Source organism: Pinus tabuliformis, chromosome 5_1 (assembly GCF_031772625.1).
Source record: "Pinus tabuliformis cultivar Carrire ecotype Pingquan chromosome 5_1, CPIR1, whole genome shotgun sequence".
Lineage (NCBI taxonomy): Eukaryota > Viridiplantae > Streptophyta > Pinopsida > Pinales > Pinaceae > Pinus > Pinus tabuliformis.
The window spans coordinates 392533778-392560375 of record NC_142305.1 but is presented as its reverse complement, the minus strand read 5'-3'; the positions used below and the strand labels follow the sequence as shown (position 1 = coordinate 392560375).

The 26598-nt window shown below is 39.4% G+C and overlaps 1 protein-coding gene across 1 annotated transcript in view; it reads left to right on the top strand.

Annotated features, from left to right (window-relative positions):
* LOC149165109 (DNAJ heat shock N-terminal domain-containing protein) overlaps positions 1–26598 on the top strand; it is a 424936-nt gene that overhangs the window by 233152 nt on the left and 165186 nt on the right. Inside the window, exons 12-14 of the mRNA XM_089432244.1 lie at positions 8924–9060; positions 23610–23680; positions 23896–23949. Of these exons, the coding sequence (XP_089288370.1) occupies positions 8924–9060; positions 23610–23680; positions 23896–23949 (262 nt within the window). The remainder of the gene's footprint in view (positions 1–8923; positions 9061–23609; positions 23681–23895; positions 23950–26598) is intronic.

The following is a 26598-nucleotide window of genomic DNA, read 5'->3' as shown; positions in this document are numbered from 1 at the left end:
TACCCCAAAGACAGATTTAGCCGGATTCAAAGAGATTCCATATTCTCTGCATCTATCGAAAACTTTCCTAAGATGATCTATATGGCTGATACCATCTTTAGAGAAAACAGTAAGATCGTCTTGGTAAATTTCGATAATTTTCCCGATTAATCCTTTGAAGGCATAATCCATGGCCCTCTGGAAAGTAGCCCCAGCGTTTGTTAACCCAAATGGCATTCTGATGTATTCAAAAGTGCCCCATGGTGTTGTGAATGTGGTCTTGTGTCGATCTTCCTTTTTAACCCAAACTTGATTATACCCAGAAAAACCGTCTAGCAATGACATCATTCCAGACCCAGTTACTCTTTGCAACAAAGTTTCCATTTTTGGCAAAGGGTAATTATCCTTCTTGCACGCTAGATTAAGGTTCCTAAAATCGACACAAAGTCTTATTGTACCATTCTTCTTCCTGACAATCACCAAATTCGAACACCATGTCGAATGCCTAGTTTGAGCGATGATTCCTGCTGCAAGCATCTTCGCAAGTTCTTTTTGGACCAGGGGGGCTAACTTAGGATTAATCTGCCTAAGTTTCTGCCGAAAAGGTTTAGCATTTTCGTCTTTTAAGGGAATAGTATGCTCCATAATATCTTCCCTGTAGCCCTTCAACTCATCATAGGAAAAAGCCAAAACATCTCGATATTCATGAAGTAAACCAATTAACTTTTTCCTTTCCTCCAGACTAGTACCTTTACTGATTTTAACCATTTTCGGACTTTCAAAAGTACCAATGTTAACTTCAAGGTACTCGCCTGGGTCCAACTTGTCTTCTTCTCTCAGCTTCGTGGCATCATGCCGATCAAAATATTGCTCTAAGGCAACTACATTTCTGGGAGTGGGATTTATGATATGTCCTTGATCTAAAGACCCATCCTCGCCAGAAACTAGCCGGAAATCCTCAAACTCGTCTAAACTATTGAGAAAACGAACGACTTGCTTTTCATCATTAAAAACTTGCCAATGCTCTGAATTGTCTGGGACAGATGGTCTGAATATTATCTCCATTTTAATTTTATCGTTGATTAACTCATCAGACAACTGGAAAGTGCTAGCAGCTACGGCAAGTTCATCTGCCGAACTATTTAGCTCTCTAGGAATTGCTTCAAGGTTAAGGGCATCGAAGTGCTCCATAGTATCCCACACAGCATTTCGATAGTTTCTTAATCTCTGATTTCTACATGTGAATTTGTTCTTAAGCTGCATGATAACCAGATCGGAATCCCCCTTTATGTTAAGCAATTTAATCTTCAAAGCTTTGGCCAATTCAAGGCCCAACAATATGGCTTCATACTCAGCGACATTGTTGGTTGCTTCAAATTCTAGACGATAGGCAAACTTGAATACGTGACCAAGGGGAGACTTAAGCACAATCCCAGCACCCTTACCATGACTAGAGGAAGCACCGTCGAAATACATATACCAGACTTCATCCTTAAGATCTTTAATCTCATCATCGGGAGGAATTATGAAATTGGACATGATAGCATAGTTCCCGATGTCAGATTTTTCTTTAATTATCTCGTTATGAGGCTTTTTAGGATTTTCAACATGAAATTTCCTCTCAGGCTCTCTATTTAGTCTAACAAAACCGTCTCCGCTAGGAGAAGGAATCATAGCATATGACCAATTCATCTGAATGCTTCCCCCTAGATCAGAGGCCCACTTCCTAGATAACAGCATACCCCAAGCATCAGGTACATCAACGACAACAATATCCATAACAACCATGATGTCTGGGTAGACCGAAAGATGAACTTGCAAATCCTTGATTAAACCATGTACCTCGATCTTCTTAGAATCCATGGCGCATATATTATAGTAGGGTCTGGAAACTCTTAAGTTAAGCTGTTCCATAACCCTTTTAGTCATAACACAAGCAGATGCGCCTGAATCCAACATACAGTTATTCAATTTATACCCATTGACTAATAAGGTGATAAAGAAGGGTTGATGATCCTTGTTATCAGCATCTACGCTTTGCAGATAAATAGGAGCATCATGATAGTCAACCTCACGAATCTTCTGCTGAGAAGCGTTGACTTGAGGACCCTGAATTGCTTTTAGTAATTTGTCTCTTTGGGAAGGGATCTTAGCGATCTCAGAGACGGGAACCCAGATTTTAGCATTATTAAACCAACTCCCCAAATCGATATCTATTCCCGAATTTATACCAGGGTTTAAAGTTCGAGGAGGAATTTGATTCCCTTTCTGATCCTTATCCCTTCTCTGGTATGTCAAACCCTTATCTCTAGCAATTTCCAGAATTTTCTCAGGAGAAGGTTTCTCACCATATAACCTAGCCAAAATGTCATCTTCGTCTTCAAGGTTATTTATGCTAAAAGCGGATTGAGGATTCACAACATCATAGCTCCTTTCCTTAACCTCTATCCAATCATTCATGGGCAAAGGGAACTTGCTCCCTACTACGTTTATTTGCTCACCTGTCCCAAGCATTCCATTATCGAGAAGTCTTCTGATAATGGGACAAGAGGACTCTTCGTGAAAATCAGCACAAGCACGACAGTAGGGAGGAGCATCATCCACCAGATTGGTAAGCGGATTAGGGGGCCTCTGCTCACTAGTTTGACCCTTTCTTTGCCAGTTACTATTTCTGTTATTATTATTTCGAGGCTGAAAATTTTGCGGTTGCGCTCTTTCCATTTGAATTAACCTATTCTGCAAAGTGTTTATCTCCTTGTTATGATTAATTTCCATGGTTTCAATTTTCTGAAGCAATTTGAGAACAAGTTCATTTTCAGGCTCTTGGGCTGCTTTTCCCTTAGTTTCCTTCAGTTTTGTAGCAGCCCTGTCATAACCTGGGATTTCAGACTTCCCAGAAGCTGCCTTGTCCTTCTCAAGTTCTACAGCTAAGGTTTGGCAAGCTCGATAATCAGTAAGTTTAGCACGCCTTAACTCATAAGATGGCTCAGGACCAAAGGCATCAATATAAAAATCCTGGAGAGTTTTATCTGAAGGTTTATAATCTTGAGGTAGTTCTTTAATAATGCTATTAAACCTTCTATTAAATTCCTCAACAGTTTCGTCTTCTCTCTTTCTCATCAGAGTAAGAGCTCTTACAAGATGTCGTCCCTCTCTTTTATCTCCATATTTTTCTCTAAATGAATTAATGATTGATTGTAAAGAGTCAAAAGAATTAGGAGGTTTTTCTGTAAACCAGTCATGAGCATCACCTCCTAGAGTCAAGATAAAAAGGGTCATCCTGACATCCTCATGATCAAAATCAGGAGATCTAGCGTACTTAGCCATCCATATGTTGAAATCTCGCAAATGGGAATTAACAGTAATGGCATTATCTCCATGAAAGCTAGGCAATTTGTCTATCCCAACAGATGGAATATCATTGGGGGCTCCAGGAATGTTAGAGAAATCACAAGGACCCAACAGACTCATGGTGTTGTGCCTAACCTGACCCCTAAAGAGCAGATGAGCGTCAGAAAGGGCTTCTTGTCCAAGATTTGTAAGGAGTGCACGAGAAGCGAGTTTGTGTGATCGCACCCTGTAAACCTTTTCAGGATCCGGAGTGGGGTTGCACAGACTGCCTGGATGTCTTCTAGTGTACACTCTCGCAGGTAATAATGGAAGTGGAGTCGCCACTTGAACAAGAAGCTAAGCACGGGAAAGCTTGAAAAACAAGGACCAAGGACAGAAAAATTCTATCCCCGGCAACGGCGCCAAAAAATGTTTTCAAAAAAAAAAAAAAAAAAATTTCTGTCTTTTTTAATAATGTGCTTGCAGGTTAATGAAGACAGCAGGATTTTGAGGTACCTGGGATGATTTAGTCATACAGAAAGCACCCTCATTCACGCTTAATTATCCCGTTGATGCAGCGTGAGATGTAAGCCAGTTCACCCAATTACCGATTTGTCGAATGCCAAAGTCAGAAAACGGCTGTAACCCTGATGACAGATATCCTGCAGAAACAAAAGAAATTTGGCAGATATCCACAGAATTTGCAGTAAAACCCTTGAAACTTTGCCCCAAAATCACAAAAATTATAGCTCCGTACAGCTAGATTTGACAATAATAACAGTAATGTTCTTGAAATATCAGAAGTAAATTCACTGTGAACTTCACTGCAAATCAGAAAAAATTTCTCAATGTAAAACATGCAATAAACTTTAACAGATTAACCCGGGGCACAATCAGCTGGGCTCTGCACAGAACAGCTTGTGGGAGTCGGCTGGTTCAGCCCAGAACTTCCCCAAACGCCCACAAAAAACCTTCACCCTAAAGTTTCCTGCACACCTCAAGCAAGCATCAGCAAACAAGGGCAAGAGATGCTGCTAGATTTCAAAGAAAATGGAGATACCTGCCATTTTCCAGAAACCCTACAGCATTCAGACCCTAGCACGTGAGCAAGATACCTGTACTCACAATGCTCTGAAAGAAATCAGCTATTTTAACTGTTGAAAACTGAAATATGCAGAAATTCAAACACCTCACAGCAGTTCCAGAGAGTAACACCAGCCAGTTTGAAACCCCAAAGTCTTTTTTATTAATCAGAAATCAGTTTACAAGAGAGCTTTCAGTACAGACTCACAGATCAGATAAACCTGAAAATGACCTCCTAAGACCCTACATAAAGGAAATGATCCCAACGGCTAGTTTTTGGGTGATCCACAAAAATATTATTATTTTATTGCTTAGGGTTTTTGCTTTATGCTTTTTTATTTATTTTTTTTTTTATTATTTTTTATTTTTTCAAATTTTTTAAATTTTTAAATTTTTTTTAATTTTTTAATTTTTAATTATTTTTATGAATTTATTATTTTTATTCATTAAAAAAAATTTTAAATTTATTTTAAGACGGATCATCAAACCCAACCGTTGGAATCATCACCTAGCACCTAGAACCTAGGACTCATGAGGGGATTTACAACATTTTCAACCCTCAAGACACATTTCATCATGATTTTTTACAATTTTTACAATTTACATCTCAAAGGGATGAATCCACTTTAACATAGACCCTCATAGACCACCCAGATCTGCGACACAACTATAATCTAGCAGAGTAACACGCTAGGATTCTCCTAAAGTCCTAATAACGAAATGCATCCCGGCTTTGGGGTTGGGTTTGAAGGAAAACTCTGCCGATCCATGGATCGGTGAGACTAAAAACCTCCCGGGACGCAGATCGTCATTAGAAAGTTAGGTCCACCTAGGCAATTTTACATACATGACTCTGATCTGCTTAGATTATTTACATTTCAAACATGCAGACTGGGTTTACATAAAAATGATCAAGCTGTCGATGACTGTAGGCTGGCACGGACATGTCGCTCAGGAGCTATCCTTCTCTGCCAACAGGAAGGAAGTGTACTGCATGGGTAGTTGACCAGTAGTGGTCAACAGGTTGTATCCTTGAGTTCCCAATTTTAACATAAAGAGATGGTGCTGTTAGTCAAGGTCTTGCACTATGACAATGCTGATGAATATGATGCTATAACAGATGGATTGCAAATCCGGTTTCTCTTATGTGAATTCTTCAAGATTGAAAATTGCCAAACACCTTGTAATGTTGTATGAAATTTGAATACCTCTCTAGTTAAGAGGGAGTGTTGAAGGAAATGTAACTAGGCTAGGTCTTCATAAATGTAATTTGGTTATTTGTATTTAAAAGAGATTATTTTTGTAATATTTGTCAATGAGTTTCTTGCTCATTGAAAATAGGTCAAGCATATTTTTGTGCCTATAGAAAGTCAAAGTCAAAATGTAATTATGATAAGACCCTTTGAGGGCATGTTACATCAAGTAAGTCAATGTACAAGGTCATGGGAACACGTCCAAGATAAGTCAAATCCTCTCCTAGCAACAATGAAGTCTACAAGTAACAATAAAAGATGAAGTATAATGTAACTGTCATGTGGGCCTAGAAGACAATCAAGTCAGCCTAAAAGAGGAGGGACATACCTCTATTTATAGAGGCTATCCGCTCCTCATTTGGCACACAATCAAGCTCTGAAATCCGCAAGCAAGGAGGATGAAGTAAGATGAAGAAAAGGGCAAGGAAAAGGGTTATAAGGACAATGTGTTAAGGAGATAAAACAGCGAGGGCAAGAAGACAGTTTCCAGGTGTTCAGACAGTCACACATGCGGAGGAATAAAGGTCTGCGTGCGGTTATTAATGCAGGAAATCAGAGTGGCAAAATATCTCTGTTCTGGGCTGACATACAAGGCCTATAAGGCCTCCCCATCCAATGAAGAAAGGAGGAAAGACCAGTGAGGAAGAGGAGACTGTTCTAGGGTTTCTGTCCACATGTGCGAAGATTTCAGAAGTAGACTGTTGCAGACTTGACAGCAGATAAAAGCAGCATATTGAGAGACCTCACTTGAATGTATAACAAGTTCTACAAGGTCTCCAAGGAAAGAGAAGAAGGTCCTCCTTATAGCGAAGTAGAGAATCTCTAATATTCTAGGGTTTCCTAACATAGACAAGCAGCAGAAAAGGACGAAGTACTTAGGAGAAGAAGTGCCGGAAGACAGAGGTCCATGTGCCAGAAGCTATAGTGCAGAAAGAGGAAGGATTTGACTTGTGCTTGGAGGATCCCATAGTGAAGGGTCTAGGGTTTGGCAGTTGTTTAAATAAGAAGCTTCAATAAGAGAAATATTACAAAGGGTTTCCCTCTCAAGAATGGAGAGGGCTTGTCCCTGGCAGAGAGCCAAACTTAGTGTTCTTGTTATATTGTTTTGGTAGCAGTTTGATGATACACACACACTAATAAGAAGAAGAAGATAAATTGTAAAAGTACATTGCAAATTTCTATCAAGTAACGAAGAATCATCACAACACTACTTTGCCCTAGATTCTTCAACACCTTGTTAGGGCATGGTTTACACATAGTAAAACTTGGCCTGAACAGAGCCCTAACTTGATTTCTCTTCCATAGAAAGTTCATCCTTCCTGTGCTAACTTGGCTTCTCTTTGACCTTACACCTTCAAGGCTGCTCTTCAACCATAGCTCTGATTCCATGTAGATTTTTGAATTTTCATAGGATCTTCTAAACTGATAATTACTTCTTGTGATTTTTTTAGTTAATCTTTTCTTGCATTCATATTCATCATAAAGCAATTACACAGAAGATCTCAACAGTTAAAATCAAAATGCCTGTAGGTTTATAGAGAGACAACAAAACAGGAACACGGGCATTTTACCTTGGGAAAACTCACATGGGGGAGAAACCCAACAACCTTTTCCTTAGAGAAATCATTCAATTCAACAGAGATACATCTAATCCTTCAAGTCAAACATGAAGTCAAACTAACTATTAACCTAGCCCTGGTCAAACTGTCCTCTAGACAAGTTAATCTTCAGCTCAAACAATTCTGCCTGATCTGCTTCAGAATTCGGCCTTCTGCTTGCCTTAAAGTTCGGCCTGCTGTCTGCCTCAGTGTTTGGCCTCCTATGTCAGAATTCGGTCTTCTCAGACCATGTACTCGCCCACAATTTCAGTCTGTCTAGAAGATGGATTTTGGTTGCCACAGAAGACTCCTTTGCCTGTATAAACTGAAGATTTTACATAATCATAGTGCGTGATCCAAATGAGTGAGACAAGCTCTTTATATATAGTGATCAAGTAAGACAAATAGGTGTGTCTATAGGGGCAGGCCGACCTGTACTTCTGGGAGGCTGACTTTGCTTTCTTGGAGCCAAAAATCTATTTTTTAAATTCAAAATTTCTCTTTTGAAACTGGCATGAAGAACATGTCATATATTTCTAGGGCTAAAAAATAAATTATGAAGACTGACCATAGCTACAAAATTCAACATCAGTGTATGACAAATCCATTTGAATATTGCCTCTTACATCTGCTACCCACTTCTTGGACACAAGCATGTCTCATTATACAAGGAAATCTATGACGACCATATCCATGGTCAAATTTTTGTCCAAAAGCTCTTACAATTGGAGCTCAAGGCTGTTGATTAACCCCACAAAATTGTGCTTCACATGAATCCATAGCTTGCACATTTCTATACGGTTTAGAAGTTATTAATCCTAATTCGTTCATCACCTCAGGATTCATAATATTACTTGAGGCTTTTGAATCTATCATGCAATTGCGAAACAACAAACTATTAACAATCGAAGAAATTTAGAAAGGAAGGGGTTCATCAACCTTATTCATACCTAGATATGCATGTGGGTGGCCGTTCGATGGATCAATAGAACTTCCTAAAACCAAAATGTTGCTGATGGCTTCCTTCTGTCTAGGCATGTGGAACAACTCTTTAAGTGACACCGGAATTTTAATCTGGGGAAGCCATCCACTAACTGTCACTCGTTGTAGTGGGCTTCACTTGTTGGCCACTCAGTGCATTGCCTTTTCTGTCAAGTCTTGGTTATTTCAGCCACCATGTCTGCGGTGGCATAACTCTTGGCTATTAAATCCAAAAAATGTTAATCATGGAAATGTGAACTGGATCTGATGACAGAGAATTTGATTATTGGCAGATTTTGTCATTCCAGTATTCAGGTTTCAAAGATCATTTAAATTTTGCATATCAATAAATTCATTGGCTTATTTGCATCCATTACTCTTGAATCAAATAAAAGTTGGGTATAGTGCTCATTCTGTTTGGAGATATCACAAACAATGGGCACATTCAAGCATATGTTTCTAAAATTTCAAGTACTGAAGTCCTGAAGAATGTGCATAGCCATTAATATCATATAATTGTCTGAGGTATCAATTGCCAGGTTACATTTTACTTAGATGATTCTTTCAGAGAGGTAAATTAGCTTCTTTACTTCTCACTCATTTTAGACATTTTATCTAGAGCTGTATTCTTTTCTAAAAGAAAATCTGCCTTTGTTGCTTTCATTAAGTCTAGTAGAAGTTGTCTTTTGAGAATTGCAGGTCAAAGTAATATGCTTCTCAAAGACTGGACAGCGTGCAGCCCCCTTCCTAAGACAGGCAGTAAGAGATTATTCAGCATATGCCTCTTTTGGGCTTGTGCTATGGAGAGAAGAGAATGCTTCCGTATGGTGGAACATGTAAAAGTTCTTTCTTGTTTAGTCAAAACTTTCCAATTTTTGTTATTATTTATTTAAATTTAATTGTGCAGTATAAAATATTCAGCACTTGATAGTGCAATGTCCTTAAAATTCTTTACTTGTTATCAACTTTTTTTTACAATAATGTAATATGGTATGGAAAAGTATTTGAGATGCCAATGAAAATAGTAAAATGCATATAGCTTCTCAGCCTGCCCAACTTTTTCTAGTTGTATAACATTAAACTGTATATATCACATCTTGGTAGAGTATCCCATGGAAATATATATATATATATATATATATATATATATTATAGTCGATTTGTCAGTGACATGCAACTAATGTCATATTTAAAATCAAGATTAGAGGTTAGGTGGTTGAACCACCATAACGAAGTTGGAGTGATATAAATGATGTGATGTGACATAATAAAGATGAGAGAGTGATACTTGTATTTTTGGGTAACCTGCAGCATTGAGCATGATTATATTGGACACTTATTATTGTCTCTACATTTATGTATTTGTGTTGTATTATACACATAAAAGCCTACAGTTGTCACAAATTAAGGAGCAATATACAGGAGAGGATCCTTTTAGATTGTGGGTATGCCTTAAAAATATAGGACATTAATCTCTGGGCAAGGATCTTGTTGAAAAGCTGTATTCTTAAAGGAAGAACAATTGCCTAGATAAGAAATCAACGGTGTTATTAGTAATCCCATTCTTGTATTTAGTGAGAAGGTTAAATGCTACGTGGAAGATATCCACTTGGTATACCTTGCTTGTTGCAAGTTGCTTTGCATCTACAAAAACTGCAAAGTATTGTGATTGGAATGGATCACTGTCTCCTTCCATGTGTTGTAAGCTCTGGAATCAGTTTCTTCTCTTGCTTGCACATTCACCAATCTAGCAATTCTGCTATCCTGAACTGAAGGGGATGCCCCTGGGCCTCTGGTATTTTTGGGTGCTGGTTGTTCATGTTGTTGAGTGTGACCAGCTCTCCTCTTTCTTGCTTCAGCTACAATCCTTGGCTCAATGTTAGATGGAGCTTGAGTAAGGTCATCATGCCTTCTCTTAGTACCATCCGCCTCATCTTGCTCTCTTTGATATGCCCTCCTTGCCAATGGATCTGATGTTTTTGTGCAACCTGAAATCCCCTGTCCTCCTCCATGCAATAGATGTGCCTTCACTCTTGGGTAGGAGCCCTTGTACGTATTATTGCAAAGATTGCATCGCCATTCTCATGAGCCACCACCTCCACATCTTTGAAGCTTCGTCACATGCCTCCAAAGAGGATAATATTCAGCCCTTGGGTTGGCCCTAGGGCTTGAACTTGCAGCGGCACTTTGGCTGGAAGCAATTGCTGCAAAAATAGATTAAAAAAACAAATCTGTAAATAAAAAAGTTAAATAATAATAACGTTTTTCATATTTTTGGCTGTATAAACCCTAGAAAAATTGAAGAAACAGTAAGAAAAAGCTAAGAAATGAATGTGGCTTACCCAAATTAATTTTCTGTGGCTGAAACTACCCTAAAATGCAAGAAAAGAGGAGAAATATGGCTGTAGCTGAGCCAAATCTGCTGCAAAAATAAATTTAAAAAACAAATCTACAAATAAAAAACGTTTTTCATATTTTTGGCTGCATAAACCCTAGAACAATTGAAGAAATAGTAAGAAAAAACTAACAAAATGAATGTGGCTTACCCAAATTAATTTTCTGTGGCTGAAACTACCCCGAAATGCCAGAAAAGAGAAGAGAAATATGGCTGTAGCTGAGCCAAATCTGCTGCTACTGAAATCTCTTGCTGAAATCTCTTTCTCTTGCTGCTGAAATCTCTTTCTCCTGTTGCTGAAATCTACTTTGCTCACTGCTCAAAACACCCAAGCTGAAACAACTGTCAGTCTCCAAGAGAAACGACTTGCTGAATAGTGTGATGAGAGAATGAGACAAACTTCTCTTTTATAAGTTTAGAATAGGCTTCTAGAATTTACCGGAAACCTAAAAAGAAAAAAAAAAAAAAAACACATTACAACTGGGAAACGTGGCTTGTACGGCCGAGAAATGCGTTCCCGGCCGTACTACCACGTTTCCGTTTGGAAACGTGGCAGTACGACCAGAAACGCGTTTCCTGGCCGTACCAAATGCGTTTCCGTGTTTCGTACCGGTTTCCAGCTGGAAATGGCCCCCCCCCCCCCCCCCCACGTTTCCTGCAACATAGGTTTTCGGGTTTTAGTGCTTTTTGGGTCATTGTGTATATCATTTTGGTGTTTTCTGCTGTATTGCAGTTTCAGATATGAAGCTGAAAGCTGTGCAGAGTCTAGATTTAGGCCTCGGAGGGTAAGATCTAGATCTTTGGAGGTCCATCAACATCATTTTTGCAGGAAATTATCTGGCATTTTGTAGTCCAGTGGTAAAAAATTTAAAATTCTTAAATTTGGAAAAAATTTTAAAATTTTTCAGGGTTTGATTGGTGATTTTTTAAGCTGAAGTATTTTCGATTTTTCTGGGAAAGTCGGTCTATTCGCTGCCATCCTCTGCGTCTTCATTTCTGATCATTGTCAAAGACTAGTATATAGCAGCACGTTGCCCTCATCCATCGATCTGCGTCCATTTACCACCTACGCTGCCCTGGACCTGCAACAAACTCTCCAGCCATTTCACGCATTCCCTCACTGTCCTACGCTGCAGCCTTCCTCACTTGCGTATTACCTCCAACTCCTCACTCTTTTCTCCACCGAAACCCTTCCTTGCTGCCCTCTATACGCAGCCCTATCTGCTACCATTTCCGTTGCTCAAACCCTCCAGATTCGCAGCACCTGCTGTCCAACCTACAAACAAATTCACGCAGCTCCATCCTTTGCACGCTGCCATAAATTTGGCCGCCTATCCAACCTGCAAGGGGAAAACGCGTTATGTATCCCTCCGTTTACCCACAACCCCTCCATGCATTCCTGTTGCCACTGCCACACAACCATATATACGCTTCTGCCTACTCCATCCTCTCCTCAACGTTGCCGCAGTCACGTTCTTCTCTTTAGCTCCCTCGAAAGCATTTGTAGTCCCTCATTTTGCGTACATCTCTACTCTTCGAATCATCCATTCCCTTTCTCTGTCTGCTGCTGTCCATTTCTGCTATAAACCCTCATTCCACGTAGCTGCTCTTCAATCTTGCACACAACAAATCAAATACGACTTTCCTTCGTTTTCTTTTTCTTTATTTCATAGGTTTCATATATGCGTTAGTTTTTTTTTATAAAGTTCAGATTTTAAAACATTCGATTTCATTACATTTACTTTGTATTTTGTATATAGTTAATTTTTCATTTGAATGCATTTGGTTTACGTTGGTTTAGTTTTAGGTATATAAATGGTTAGGATGTATATATTAGTTTCATTAAATTTTAACTTAGGACTTCAACAAAAATAAAAATGAAAAAAATTTGATTTAGTTTATTTAGTATATATTTTTTTTAATTATTTCACCTTTTTACTTTAATTTTTCATTAAAAAATCTAAAACATTTAAAAAACCCCATTAAAAAATTAAAAAAATCTAAAAAAAAATCCTAAACATTATTTTTTTTTTTCTATTCCAAAAGTCCTAAACATTTAAAAAAAATCATAATTTTTTTTAAAACTTTGGTGACTAAGGATTTTAAAATGGAATAAAAAGGGTTTGTGCTTTAACGTCAAGAAAATTTAAATGTGGCCTATGGCCCATTAAAATTTTTATTTTAGGCCCTTTTCATTTTTCCATCGCATTAAAAGATTTTAAAATTTTCAGTTAACATTAAACATTATTGCCTAAGGAATAATAAAAATTCGAATTTAAAGTTCCTTAGTGTTATTAAATGCATTTCTCATGATTCTTCTATAGTCTAGTGCGATAAATCATATTGGCTTTTGGAGAAGATTGATTAATTCCTGGTCATTAATGATAATCATTTTAGATCTAGAATTCTTTGCATGCCGCAGTATTATTGTCACTTTTTCATCAGATATTGAAAATCGATTTGGATAACTTGTTTTATTCAAATATCGAAGGCACTGGTTATTTCTATCTTGTGGTCGTGTCTTGTTTACTTTGGCGTTAATTTATCAATCTGGTTTAGTCATTTAAATTCATCAAGTTATCCATCATTAAAATCTCCTAGAGTCTGTTTTTCACAAGCTATCCTCATCTATTCACCTAGAGACTACCCCCCTTGACTTGTCTAGGAGAGAGTCTAAACGGAGTGAGTAAGGATTTAAGAGTGACAACCCTTACTCTGAGCGTTTTCGCGCTGCCTAGACACTTTGTGTGATAACATGACCTATTTTCTCTCACATGTGCGAAGGATAGGGCTTTTGTAGGTCCGATTTACAGGAGGTTGAGGATTGCAAATCCAAGTTGCAAGAGGGCCGAAATTTGAATTTGACCTAGTTTGACTCTCGTTGACTTTGGAGACATTGTCTTGCTTGAGATTTTTTGGAAGGTTGACACATGCTAGAAAGAAGCGTTTCTGCTATTCCAAAGGATCGAAGTTTGACTTGGATAGAAGAAGCACATCATCAAGAAGGTCTGGCTTGGTCTTTGAAGGGTATTGGTCTTGGTTTAGAGGTCTTGGAATTCGTCATTTGAAGAATCTATAAGAAGATAGGAGATTTGTGGGTTTTCCTCTCAGGAGGAGAGGTTTTGGCCCTGGCTTGTAGCCTACATACTCTGTTCTTGTGTACAATTGATCTTTATGTTTTTGGTCATTGTTTGATGATAAGAACAACATAATAATAAGTGAAGAAGCTAATAATCAAGAAAAAGTAAAAATACATCAAAAGTAATTATCAAGTATAAGAGAAATCATTCTAACTATAGCCCTACCGATTTCTCAACATGGTATCAGAGCTAAAGTTGACAAAGGACATGATGAAGATCAGTGCATTGTTGAAGAAGTCATGGAAGCCATCTTCTATGATGGCGAGTCATCTCAAGCAAGGCATTAAAGCATTTTGGAATCTCCTATTATCTATCAAGAATCATATGACCATGACTTCTACTACAAAGGACAATGGGTTATTCTTAGCACTTACATGTATGTTTGAAGATGAAAATATATGGGTATTTGACAGTGGAGCATGACAGGTGAGCAAAAACAACTAAAGACCCTATCAAGAGGAAAATCTTCTGACTTTGTTGAACTTGGAGACAAGAAGAGCTATTCTGTAAAAGGAATTGGATCAACTTCTCTAGAGCTAGAAAATAGAGGAAACATACATCTCAACAACATTCTATTCGTACTAGGTTTGCGAAAGAATTTACTCTCTATTTCATGTCTAGAAGATAAGGGAGATAGAGTCGCTTTTATAGATGGAAAAGTTACGGTATGGGATAAAGGCTCTAGCATCAACAATGCAAAAATCATTTGCTCATGTGAGCTTTGGCATAGAAGGTTTGGACACCTTCACTGCAAAATCTTACCAACTCTAAACACAATGGTGAATGGCATCCTTGAACTAAAGGAGGATCATGATGGAGCGTGCAAGGGATGTGCATTAGGTAAAGATGTTAAGAAACCATTTGGAAGCAGTGCTTCAAGATCAAAGGAAATCCTGGATCTCATTCACTCTGATGTTTGTGGTCCTATGTCCAGAAAGTCTCTTGGAGGTCATTTATACTATGTAACTTTCTTTGATGAACACTCAAGGAAAACTTGGATCTATTTTCTGAAGTCCAAGGATGAAGTATTCAAAAAATTTCAAGAATTCAAAGCGGAAGTAGAAAATATTATAGAAAGAAGGATAAAAATAGTGAGATCTAACAGTGGAGGAGATTACACATCAATGGAGCTCATAGCTTTCTGTAAGGAGACTGGAATTAAGAGGCAGCTGATAGTTCCATATAATCCAGAGCAAAATGGAATAGCAGAATGAAAGAATCACTCAATTGAAGAAAGTGTTAGAGCTATGTTACATGATCAAGACTTACCTTAATTTATGTGGGGTAAAGCATCCAAAACAACTGTCTAAATTCAAAATCGAAGTCCTCAAAGATCCCTTGACAACATGACTCCTGAAGAAGCATTCATTGGGAAGAAACCATGTGTAGACCATCTTCAAATATTTGGTTGTCCTGTCTACATTCACATTCCAAATGACAGAGGAATGAAGTTGGATCCTATAAGCATGAAAGGCATATTTGTTGGCTATAGTAATACCTCAAAGGCATATAGGATCTAAAAGAAGGGCACCGAATTGAAGTAAGGCAATATGTGATCTTTGATGAAAGTGTTGCATATAAGAAATATAAAGATCTCCCGATTGATTCTGATGATAAAGAACTACTGATATTTGAAGAATGTTCTAGGGAGGAAGAGGATTCCAATCATGAAGTAGAAGGTCCTAATGAACCTATGCACCAAGTCATCATTCCTGTAAATAGAAAGAGACCTAATTAGTTGAAGTCTACTCTTCAAGATGCAGAAGGATATGCATCAGCTAAGGGTACATTCAGGGAAAGCAAGAAGCCTAAAAGATATTTAGGGTATATGATAAAGTTGATTGAAGTAGAACCATCCACCTTTGAAGAAGTTTTCAATCATTGAGAATGGAAGATGTTATGAATTAAGAATATGAATCAATAAGGAAGAATGGAGTTTGGGAAATCGTTCCTGGGCCGAAAGACAAATATGTGGTGACTTCCAAGTGGCTCTACAAGATTAAACATGTAGTAGATGGAAATATATATATATATATATATATATATATATATATATATATATATAAAGCAAGATTTGTGGCTAGGGGTTTCTCCCAACAAGGCATCGATTATGAAGAAACATTTGCACCTCCAACTAGATACACAACTATATATGATCGTTGGTTTCTTTGGCAGCATCAATGGGATCGAGCATCCATCAAATGGATATCAGGACAACATTCCTGAATGATACTATTGATGAAGAAGTCTATATGGAACAACCCTTGGGATTTGAAGTGAATGATAGAGAGACTTACGTCTGCAAGTTGAAGAAGGCACTTTATGGGCTTAAGTAATCTCCAAGGGCTTAGTATGCAAGGATGGACACATATATACAAAGATTGGGCTTCCCAAAAAGTTTTGCTAATCCGAATCTCTATATCAAAGTAGTGAAGGATGAACCTGTAATCATTCTTCTATATGTGGATGAGCTTCTCATGATAGGTGTCAAAGGTCATATTCAAGAGTGTAAGAAGCAATTGGCAACAAAATTCGATATGAATGTTCTGGGGCTAATGCACTATTACCTGGGGTCGGAAGTTTGGCATGGACCTGGCGAGATATATCTAGGTCAAGGAAAATATGTGATTAAGATGCTGCAAAGGTCTAGCATGATGGATTGCAAATGTATGACAACCCCCATGATCACAAATTTGAAAAGGCTAAGAAGCTCTGATTCAAGCCTTGTGGATCCTACAAGGTATAGACAATTTGTTGGCTCTTTGATGTATATAGTGAACACTCGACCATACATTTGTTTTGCAGTGAATATTCTTAGTCAATGTCAGATAGAGCCTTAATATGACCATTGGATAGCAGCCAAGCATATACTGAGATATTTGTGAGGAACAATCCCTTTTTGCCTGAAGTATGATAGAAAGAATGATGTCCAATTGATTGGATATACATATTTTGATTGGGGAAACAATGAGACAGATGGAAGAAGTACTGCAGGAGGATGTTTTACCTTGGGATCCTCTATGGTATCATGGATGAGTAGAAAGCAAGAGTCAATTCCTTTGAGTAGTGTTGAAGCTGACTACATTCCAACATTTGAAGTTAGTAGAGAAGCTATCTGGTTGAGGAAGTTGTTGTCTAACTTGTTTGAAGGACCGATTGACCCTACAGTTATACATTTTGATAACGCTAGTTGCATAAGGTTGTTTGAGGACCCAGTATTCCATGGAAGGACAAAGAACATAAATAACAAGTATCATTACATACGAAAATTGGTGCAAGATGGAGTGTTGCAGCTACAATATATCTCCACCGATGAGCAGGTAGCTGACATTTGGACAAAATCTCTTCCTAATAAGAAGCTTGTATATTTGAGAGACAATCTTGGATTGGTTGATATCTCCTCCCTAGTTTAGAGGGAGAGATAGACACATCATTCTTGTCTTCACTTTGTGAAAAAAGAATGGAGGATTGGGTAAGCATTTGGTTTCCGACACTCTTTTATGATGAGTTAGGTGTTGATTTGGGGTAGCATCAGATGTGCTTTAGCCACAAAATTTGGTGGAGAGGTTGGGGCACATGAGATCTCCAATATTCAGAGAAGGTTTGGGCAGATTCTAAACAGATAAGGAGATATTAAAATAATTAATATTTTTAATGGAGTCCCTAAGTCTAAACTTAGGGAAAATAAAATATTAATGTGTATTAATATGAATCTGTGTTAGAATGGTCCAAAAGACATGGATCAAGCCAGATTTAATCTTAGCTGTTGATTAGGGACTTAATCTCAGCCGTTGATATGTCAACAGGAAAAGTATAAGAGGAGGCTTAAGGGTCACTTGGAGAATACACCAGAGTGATCAGTCATTCTATTCTCTAGAGTGAGGTTTGCTAAGAGAGATAGAATTAGTGATTGGGTGATGCAGCTGAGGGGCATTTGAGTACAGAGAGACAGAGAGGCAGAGATAATGCCGGGAGAGCAACGCAATAGCCAAGGGGAGTGACGTAAAGCCAGCCAGGGCTCATGCAGGGCCACGTAGAGGTTGTTGGGGGCTGCGCAGAGCATCAAGGAGGCAGCGTTACTGACGCAGAGGGCCAGAGGGCTGACGCAGGGCATCCCAGGGATGACGGAGACCTATCCGGGGTGACGCAGGGCCAGCGTGGGACAAATAGGGGCTGATGCAGTCTAAAGAGAGGTTGACGATGGGGTTTTTGGGGCAAATTTGCACCGAGTAGCTGCCGAAAGGATTATCCGGGGTTTCAGCCAGAAGATTTGTTAGAAACTGAGAGGTATTACTGCCAAGGAAATTCTCTGTTGGGTAGTCCAGTTTTGGCACCCAGATTGTACTCTGATATTGCTTAATAAGAAAAGCCTCAGATAGCTGCACCAGTTTTCCCACATTGGGTTTTCTCAAGGACATTAGTCCAAAAATAATGGTGTCATATGGTGTGTTTGTTTCCGTTTCTTTTAGTTGTTAATCTATAATATGTTTAGCATGCACAAGTGTTTATTTTCAGTATTTACATTGTAAATAACTTGTTAAGGAAAATAACAAGTAGGTAGGAATAAATCAGATAAAGTGCATGGAGGGTTTCTAACTAGTAAACTTAGAAATTTCAACATGGTATCAGATGGTGATTGCAAATCACAAGAGGACTAAAGGAAATCATTCGAGCAGAGCAATAGCAGCAGAAAACAACTGTCCTAAGGTGACAAAAGCTGTTTCTATCAGAGTAGCAACAAGGAAGAGTGACACAATGCCTACATCATCAAGGGTGAGCCGGGAAGAGGCAGTGCAGAGGCTAAGGAAGGCAAGAGAAGCCTCACGTAGAGCCACGCAGTAGCTGGGAGGGCTGACGCAGTTGGCTAAGGAGGCTGGGTTGCTGGTGCCGGGATTGCATAGAGCCTAGGAGCTCTCACCTTCAAGTTGCTGGGGTTTAGAAGGCTGCGGGAATATTGCAGAGTGGAGCTGGTGAGGTACTGTAGTCAGAACAATTCCTGACAGAGCAAGGCCAAAGGAGTTGCTACCGAGGGTTTCTAGCCGAGGAACCCGGATCAGTGGTACGGTTGCACAAGACAATCAGAGTAGGGGGCATCTCGACAGCCGCAAAAGGATTTCTAGGAGGGAAATCAGGACTCACAGGGAGTCCAGAAGAGAACTTTTAGACGGGAAGTAGAGACTCAAAGGAGTCGAACAAAGAACTTCCAAGAGGGAAGTATAGGAGCGTCATGGCACTACACGAGTAAGAGACCAGAATAGACTGGACAGAGCATTGAACTTCGCAGTTTGGAAGGCCATAATCTTATCCGTACTTGACAGGATTCGTGTCAAGAACTTCGCCTTGAAGGTAATAGCTATCCCAATCGACCCCAATGATAATGACAGGTACGAGGAGGCGACGGTGAGGGCCAAGAGCATTATCCTTGATGGGGTCAAGGATCAAGTAGTACCACACATAGCCGAGAAGGAAACAACATTTGAGATGTGGGAGGCTCTCAAGAAGTTGTATCAACATACTTTTGTGCAAAGAAGAATGCTGCTTGAGAATCAGTTGAGGTCGTATCAAATGAAGAAGGGAGAACCGATTGACACCTTCCTTGGAGGACTCAATGAGATCCAAGATCAGTTGACTGCTATAGAGGCGACACCGGATCAGGAGCTGATGGTGAGGACAACCCTGAATGCTATCTCAGAAGACTGGGAGGTGTTTGTCCAGAGTATACTGGGCAGAGGGACTCTCCCACCTTGGGACGAGATGTGGGCAGTTCTTTGCCAAGAAGAGATTAGACGGTAGTCGAAGACGTGTAGCAGCAGCAAGGGGATCAAAGTCAAGCAAGAGGAGGAAGATGTGGCCCTAGCATCTAAGGGAAAGCAGGAAAAGCGGAAGAAGAAAGATCTCTCCAAGATCAAGTGCTTCCACTGTGGGGAGCTGGGTCATTATGCGACCCAATGTCCAAGGAAGAAGAGTAAGGGAGAGTCTTCTGAGACGAAGGCAGCACCAACACAGGCAGAGAAAGAAGTTTTGACAGACAATGACTGTGCCATGAGTGCACACGCACCACTTGAGCGGAAGTTGGGAGAGATCGAGCTGTAGTCAGATGAACTATAGGCGATGAGGGGCAGGATCCTCGAGGTACCCAGCCTATTGGATTAGACCTTGCTACGGGAGCCCCGAAGAGGAGTGGCAGGACTGACTGAGTCGGGTAGAGATGGATGCGGATGGACCAACAGAGAGTGCTACAGTGCAGGAGTCTCGAGACAGCGCAAGGCTAGTAGGTTGCAGCAGTGCGAGAGGCACAGGAGTGTTGCACCAGTGCAGGATGGCACAGAGAGGTGTGCAACGGTGCGAGATGCAGGGAGTTGTTGCAGTTGCGTAGAGGTCAGGGAGGGAGCACTTGTCGGCGGCAGAGGGAGCTTCAACATCAGTGGGTGTCTCTAGCCCAATAGGGAGGTCAGATTGAGAGATTAGTTACTTACTTCTCAATAACTGAGTTGTAGTGCAGCAGTTGGCAGCACGATGCAATATGATGAGAGGAGGTGTAGTGCAGATGCAGTGTTGGGAGAAAGGACCAACAACAACACGGATGCAGAGGGGGCTGTCATAAAGATGCAACAGTGGCAGTGGCAGAACCATGGGCAGCAATGCAGGATGCAACAGTGCAGAGGATATTGGCAGGAAGGCATAGCATTAACACAGGTACCGATGCCGGATGATTAGAGTAATACTCAGTGAGGAGTATTGCTAGAGCACAATCCTCGCTAAGAGGGAGTGTTGATTTTGGGTAGCATCGGATGTGCTCTAGCCACAAAATTTGGTGGAGAGGTTGTAGCACATGAGATCTCCAATACCCAGAAAGGGTTTGGGCAGATTCTGAACAGATAAGGAGATATTAAAATAATTAATATTTTTAATGGAGTCCTTAAGTCTAAACTTAGGGAAAATAAAATATTAATGTGTATTAATATGAATGTGTGTTAGATGGATCAAGGCAGATCTAATCTTAGCTGTTGATTAGGGACTTAATCTCGACCGTTGATATGTCAACAGGAAAAGTATAAGAGGAGGCTTGAGGGTCACTTTGAGAATACACCAGAGTGATCAGTCATTCTATTCTCTAGAGCGGGGTTTGCTAAGAGAGATAGAATTAGTGATCGGGAGATGTAGCTGAGGGGCATTTGAGTACAGAGAGGCAAAGATAGTGCCGGGAGAGCAGCGCAGTAGCCAAGGAGAGTGACGCAGAGCCAACCAGGGCTCACGCAGGGCCACGCAGAGGCATCCAAGAGCTGCGTAGAGCCTCACGGGGGCTAGCGTTTTTGACGCAGAGGGCCAGAGGGTTGATGCAGGGCATCCTAGGGCTGATGCAGACCCATCCGAGGTGACATAGGGCCAACGTGGGACAAAGAGGGGCTGATGCAGTGCAGAGATAGGCTAACACTGGGTTTCTAGGGCAAATTTGTGCTGAGTAGCTGCCGGAAGGATTATCCGGTACTTCAGCCAGAAGATTTGTCAGAAATTGAGAGGTATTACTGCCAAGGAAATTCTTTGTTGGGTAGGCTAGTTTTGACACCCAGATTTTACTTTGATATTGCTTAATAAGAAAACCCTTAGATAGTTGCACCGGTTTTCCCACATTGGGTTTTTTTGGGGACATTAGTCCAAAAATAATGGTGTCATATGGTGTGTTTGTTTCTGTTTCTTTTAGTTTCTTATTTGTAATATGTTGAGCATGCACTAGTGTTCCTTTTCAATGTTTACATTGTAAATAACTTGTTAAGGAAAATAACAAGTAGGTAGGAATAAATCAGATAAAGTGCATGGAGGGTTTCTAACTAAGTAAACTTAGAAACTTCAACATTAGGGCAGCCAATAGGTAAGAGTAGTTGAAGAGGAAATTCTTTAAGGACATGGTATTCCATGACATGAATTCCCTAAAAGGACATACCTTGTGAACACCCGGGTGGGGTATGTGCCTTGAGAGACAATGATGATGGTGTCTATCAGTAGTTATTATCTCGCCAACATTGTGCTCTGATTTTGTGGAGAGATAGAGCCGTTAGTCAAGGCGTTGCTATGTGACAATGTTGGTTGGTATGATGAGATGCAATGAGATAAGCTGAAATAATAGCTTATAAGATGGCTTATCAAAATGTACTCTTGATTGTTGTATATTGTAAAAAGAAAGAAAACTATTATTGCTATTTTTTGCAACATGGGTTTCATGCTCAAGGTCATTTTATTTAGAGGTCAAGCACACATTGACTGCTTCTAGGGTTGTCAGAGTCAAGAAGTGAATAGAGTCATTGCCATATGAAGAAGACCCCATTGGGCATATTGTAACATGTCAAAATAATTATTTTTGTATTTAAAGTGTCAAAATACCCCTCCAAGGCCAAGTCGGCCTGGCAGCTAAGAAGTTGATCTCATTAGGGCATGTCCTCCTCCTTAGAACCTATATATAGGGGAGAACTCCACCTCCTATGGACACACTCATTCCTCATCATCCAAGCAAAGAAGAGGTAGAAGAAAGGCAAGCGGAGAAAGATAGAAGGAAGAAAGACCAGGTTTTTGGGTTAATTTCCTCTCTCTTTCACACACATGCGAAGATAATGCTAGGGTTTTGCAGCTACAAGGTCGAAGTTCTGAAGTTGCAGAAATAAGGTCGAAGAAGGGACTTTTAGGTCATCTACTAGCCCTAGAAGGAAAAGCAACCCAAGCGAAGGAGCAAGGAAGCCTTGGAAGCCCTAATTTTTCTCATACGTGTGGAAGCAACAACTGTTGTTGGGGCCGAAAATTTCAGTCCTGCAGTGGAGGCCAAAATTCTGTAGCTGGGGGTCAAAAATGTGCGGTTGGAAGAGATTTGACTAGGCTTGGCTTGGATAGAAGAAGCACATTATCAAGAAGGTCTGGTTTGGTCTTGGAATGGTATTGGTATTGGTCTAGAGGTCTTGGAATTCGTCATTTGAGGGATCTATAAGAAGAGAAGAGATTTGTGGGTTTTCCTCTCAAGAGGAGAGGTTTTGGCGCTGACTTGCAGCCTACATCCTATGTTCTTTTGTACTATTGACCTTCATGTTTTTGGTAGCTGTTTGATGATAGGAACAACATAATAACAAGTGAAGAAGCTAATAATCAAGAAAAAGTAAAAATACATCAGAAGCAGTTATCAATTATAAGATAAATCATTCTAATTATTGCCCTATTGATTTCTCAACATTATAGACATGATTTTCTTGAAATTTCGAATGATAGAAAGAGAAACAGAATGCAACATGCCACCACAACATACATTGATGAACTACCAAAGAAACCCAAGGCTGAAGATTCAGGTATTGAAGATTTCTTTTATTTTTTTGCTGTTACAGGTTCAATTGTAGATAGCGATGATTTTGGCTAGTAGATAGTGGTGCCGCAAGGCACATGACAGGAGATCGTGACAACCTCACAAGTCTAATCGAAAGAAGACTATCTCAAGAAGTAGAACTATGTGTGATCAGATTTTTGAAAAAATCAATTTTCTGAGGTTTTGTTTCCAAAAAACGTCGCCGCTTCGTCCTTGCTTTGTGCAACATTGAGCTGGCTCATACATATATGAAACTCTAATTATTGTCATAATATTTATACTAAGAGTACATCATTCTCATAAATGTTTGCAAGTGTTCAAAATATTCTCTAGCATATCTTAGATTCATGACATATTAGAGAATATAGCAATGCCTCTCTTGGAAACAAGTGATTTGAACATTTTCCATTTCATATGTTCATCCTATAATGTTTTGAATAGATGTTTTTATTTAGGAAGCCCGGTGGTGCACTGCTTTATATTTTTCTTTGGCAATTTCCTTGATAACAGATTTGGAGTGGATTCTGCCCCTGCTATTGTCTTCTTGAAAGATCCTTTTGCAGAACCTGTTGTACATTATGGTACATAACTTGAACTTTGCAGACATCTCTTCTATCTTTTAAAAGTGTCTTTAGCTCCCCTCTATCTTTGTTTAGCTATTATTTTTGGTTGTAATTGTGAGTCCTGACCTACTCTGGTCTTTCGTGAACTTCTGTAAAAATTTTAAATTTTGTATAGCACTTGACTTTCTTCTTGCTGAGAGAAGAATTAATGTGTGTGTTCTCTCTTATTACAGGGGCTATCAATAGTTCTGATTTTCATACTCTGATGGAGCAACATAAAAGTCATGGTGAGTATCTTTGTTCACATGAAATGTAGAGATAGATGTGATTTTGGTATTTGAAATTGAAACATCATTTAGACCACAATGTACTACAAAGCTAGTGTCTGAACGAAAGTGGCATAAAGATGTAGATATAAAACTATGCAGGAACCCAAAAGGAAGTGATTGTGAAACAATTCCAAAACAGAGGGTTCAAGTACCAATATGATTCAGATTGTTATGGTAATAAGAACAGATAACATCTAGGAACTGCCCAATGAAGTGTAATAAAAAAATGAATTGATATGGAATTAAGTGATTTAGATGTTGGTCTGACATCTTTGGAAGCTCATATAGCTGAAAGAGATCATTTAGGATTCTATTCAGATCTCCATTTTATCCCTTTGGTGTAGTTTGCTCAGAATTTAAAAGATGCCCTCAAAGAATTGCTTTCGATTCTTTGTCAAATGGAATGAAAACTTTTATAATTGAAGCAGCATGGTTCCCTAAAAGTATTTGGCCTTGACTCAAAAGAATTGAAAACTAAGAAAGGTGGCTTTGGCATATGATGATCTTCTTCTCTTTTTCTTGCAACTGATTGACAGCCTCCTATGACATTTTCTCTTCGCTATGATAAAAGTTTTCATACACATCATCAAGTAACAATGAGATCTTTGGTTTCTCCAAAATAAATCTGCAAACAAACTGCCCCCCTTTCTTGCCTTCAAGAAAATCTCCACACATTAATCAGGATTTGGGAACACAATCAGATTGCACCATAAGGCTTACTGTCTTTGCTTGGATGGCTGAAATCTGCTGTCATACACTGAAAGATTACTGGATTGGAAGTCCATGAATGTGCCTGTAACCTAGATATACATTTTTACTGATTCTATATGTTCCTTTTGCATGATATGAATGCCATCTGAAAATATTAACGTCTGATTTTGTATGTCTTGCCATTATTTCATTTCACAAAGTCCTTTCTCGTGTACCATAAACTCATGATATCTTGGTTCTTCATGCTGATTTTCATAATACAAACACTCCATTCCGCATTGAAATCATTGTGATGAGAATCAATGGAATCAAACAATTGACCCCTTCAAGGATCACAAATCTGCTCCTGAAAATGATTAGAAAGGAAAAGTGCAAATTTGTGTCTTCAGCTGTCGAGCTCTCACTATTGGCCTCATGTTAACCCCTAGATCTACTTCCTAGAAATCTAGAGGGTTAAAGGCCAGCTTGCATTATCTCTCTGGTGATCAGTGATGGATTTTAGGCATTGGTATACGAGTCAAGGTCTGGTTGCATTGCAATATTCCAGGCACAAGGTCGTCTGATTGATCTTATTCCTATTCTAGAGACAGGTTGCACAGAATTTGGTCATGATAAAGATTATTCTAGGCATTTTGAGGGACAGGTTCTTGCATGTCAATGTTGATCACACCTTGAGATTCGTCGCGAGAAATCAAGCCTGATGAGTATAATATCAGGGGTTATCTAAAGAATTTCTACTTTTAGCAGTTGGCAGACATGAGTGACACATGGAAGTCGTAAAATGTGACACATGGCAGCCTTCCTATGGTAGGCAATGTTGAAGAATGTAACCAGGTTTGGTCTTCATATTTATATTCGAGTCAAAGAATGAAAAATAATTTTTTATTGTTATTATTAACTTATTAAAGCATGGGTTTCATGCTTGGGTCATCATGCTTTAGGTCAAAGTCCCCATTGAGGACTTCTAGTATTTATTCTGAGTCATTAGAGTCATTGTCCATTTAAAGAGACCCTTCTTGGGCTTTTGAATCATGTAAAAAGCTTTATTATTGAGTCAAATTAAGTATTTGACACCTTCACACCAAGTCAGCCTCAAGAAGATCAAGTCAGCTTTAATTTGGGCAATTTGACCTCACCCAAAGCCTATATATACAAGCAGTTTGATTTCATTTGGAGACATCAACTCAAGTAGTTTGATCTATCTCAAGGAAGTGCAGAAAAGTGCGAAGTTCAAGGTGAAGAAGGACGAAATACAAGTCAAAGGTTTTGGGCTATCTCTTTCTCTCTCTTATGCGAAGTTACAGGGCCAGTTGTTGGATCAAAGTTTTACTGCTGGAAGGGTTGAAGTTCTGAAAGTGCTGGGTTGAAGTTTCTACTGCTGGAAGGTTGAAATTCTGGGTTTGCTGGGTGGAAGTTCTCCTGTTGCAGGGTCGAAGATCTAGGTCGAAGTTGCTGGAAGGAGACGCTGACTTGGTGGTTGGAGGCTAAGTCACCGGGTTCGGTGAATTTAATACTTGGTATTCGAAATTCACCGAACCTCAAGAAAAATTGAACTTGTTCGAATGTGTTCTCCGAATAAAATGTCAAACCTGAACGTCGAACCCGAACGCCGAATTTGAATGCCGAACTTGAAAGCCGGAAAAAAAATTGCCTTGAAAATCACCTATAAATTCGTTTACGTTCGCTTTTATTTGGTTAAAAAGTTTGAATTTTTATGTGGGTTAAGTAACTTAGGGTTTCGTTGGCAGCCGTTTAACAATTAAAAAAAAATAGTCACTCGACTGGTTTATGTATTGCCGCAGCTTGCCTTTTGTCTTGATTCACAAATCACAGACAATAGCATACGGGCCACGACATAGCGCATACCCATCGACTACGCTACACCGTCGCCAGTCT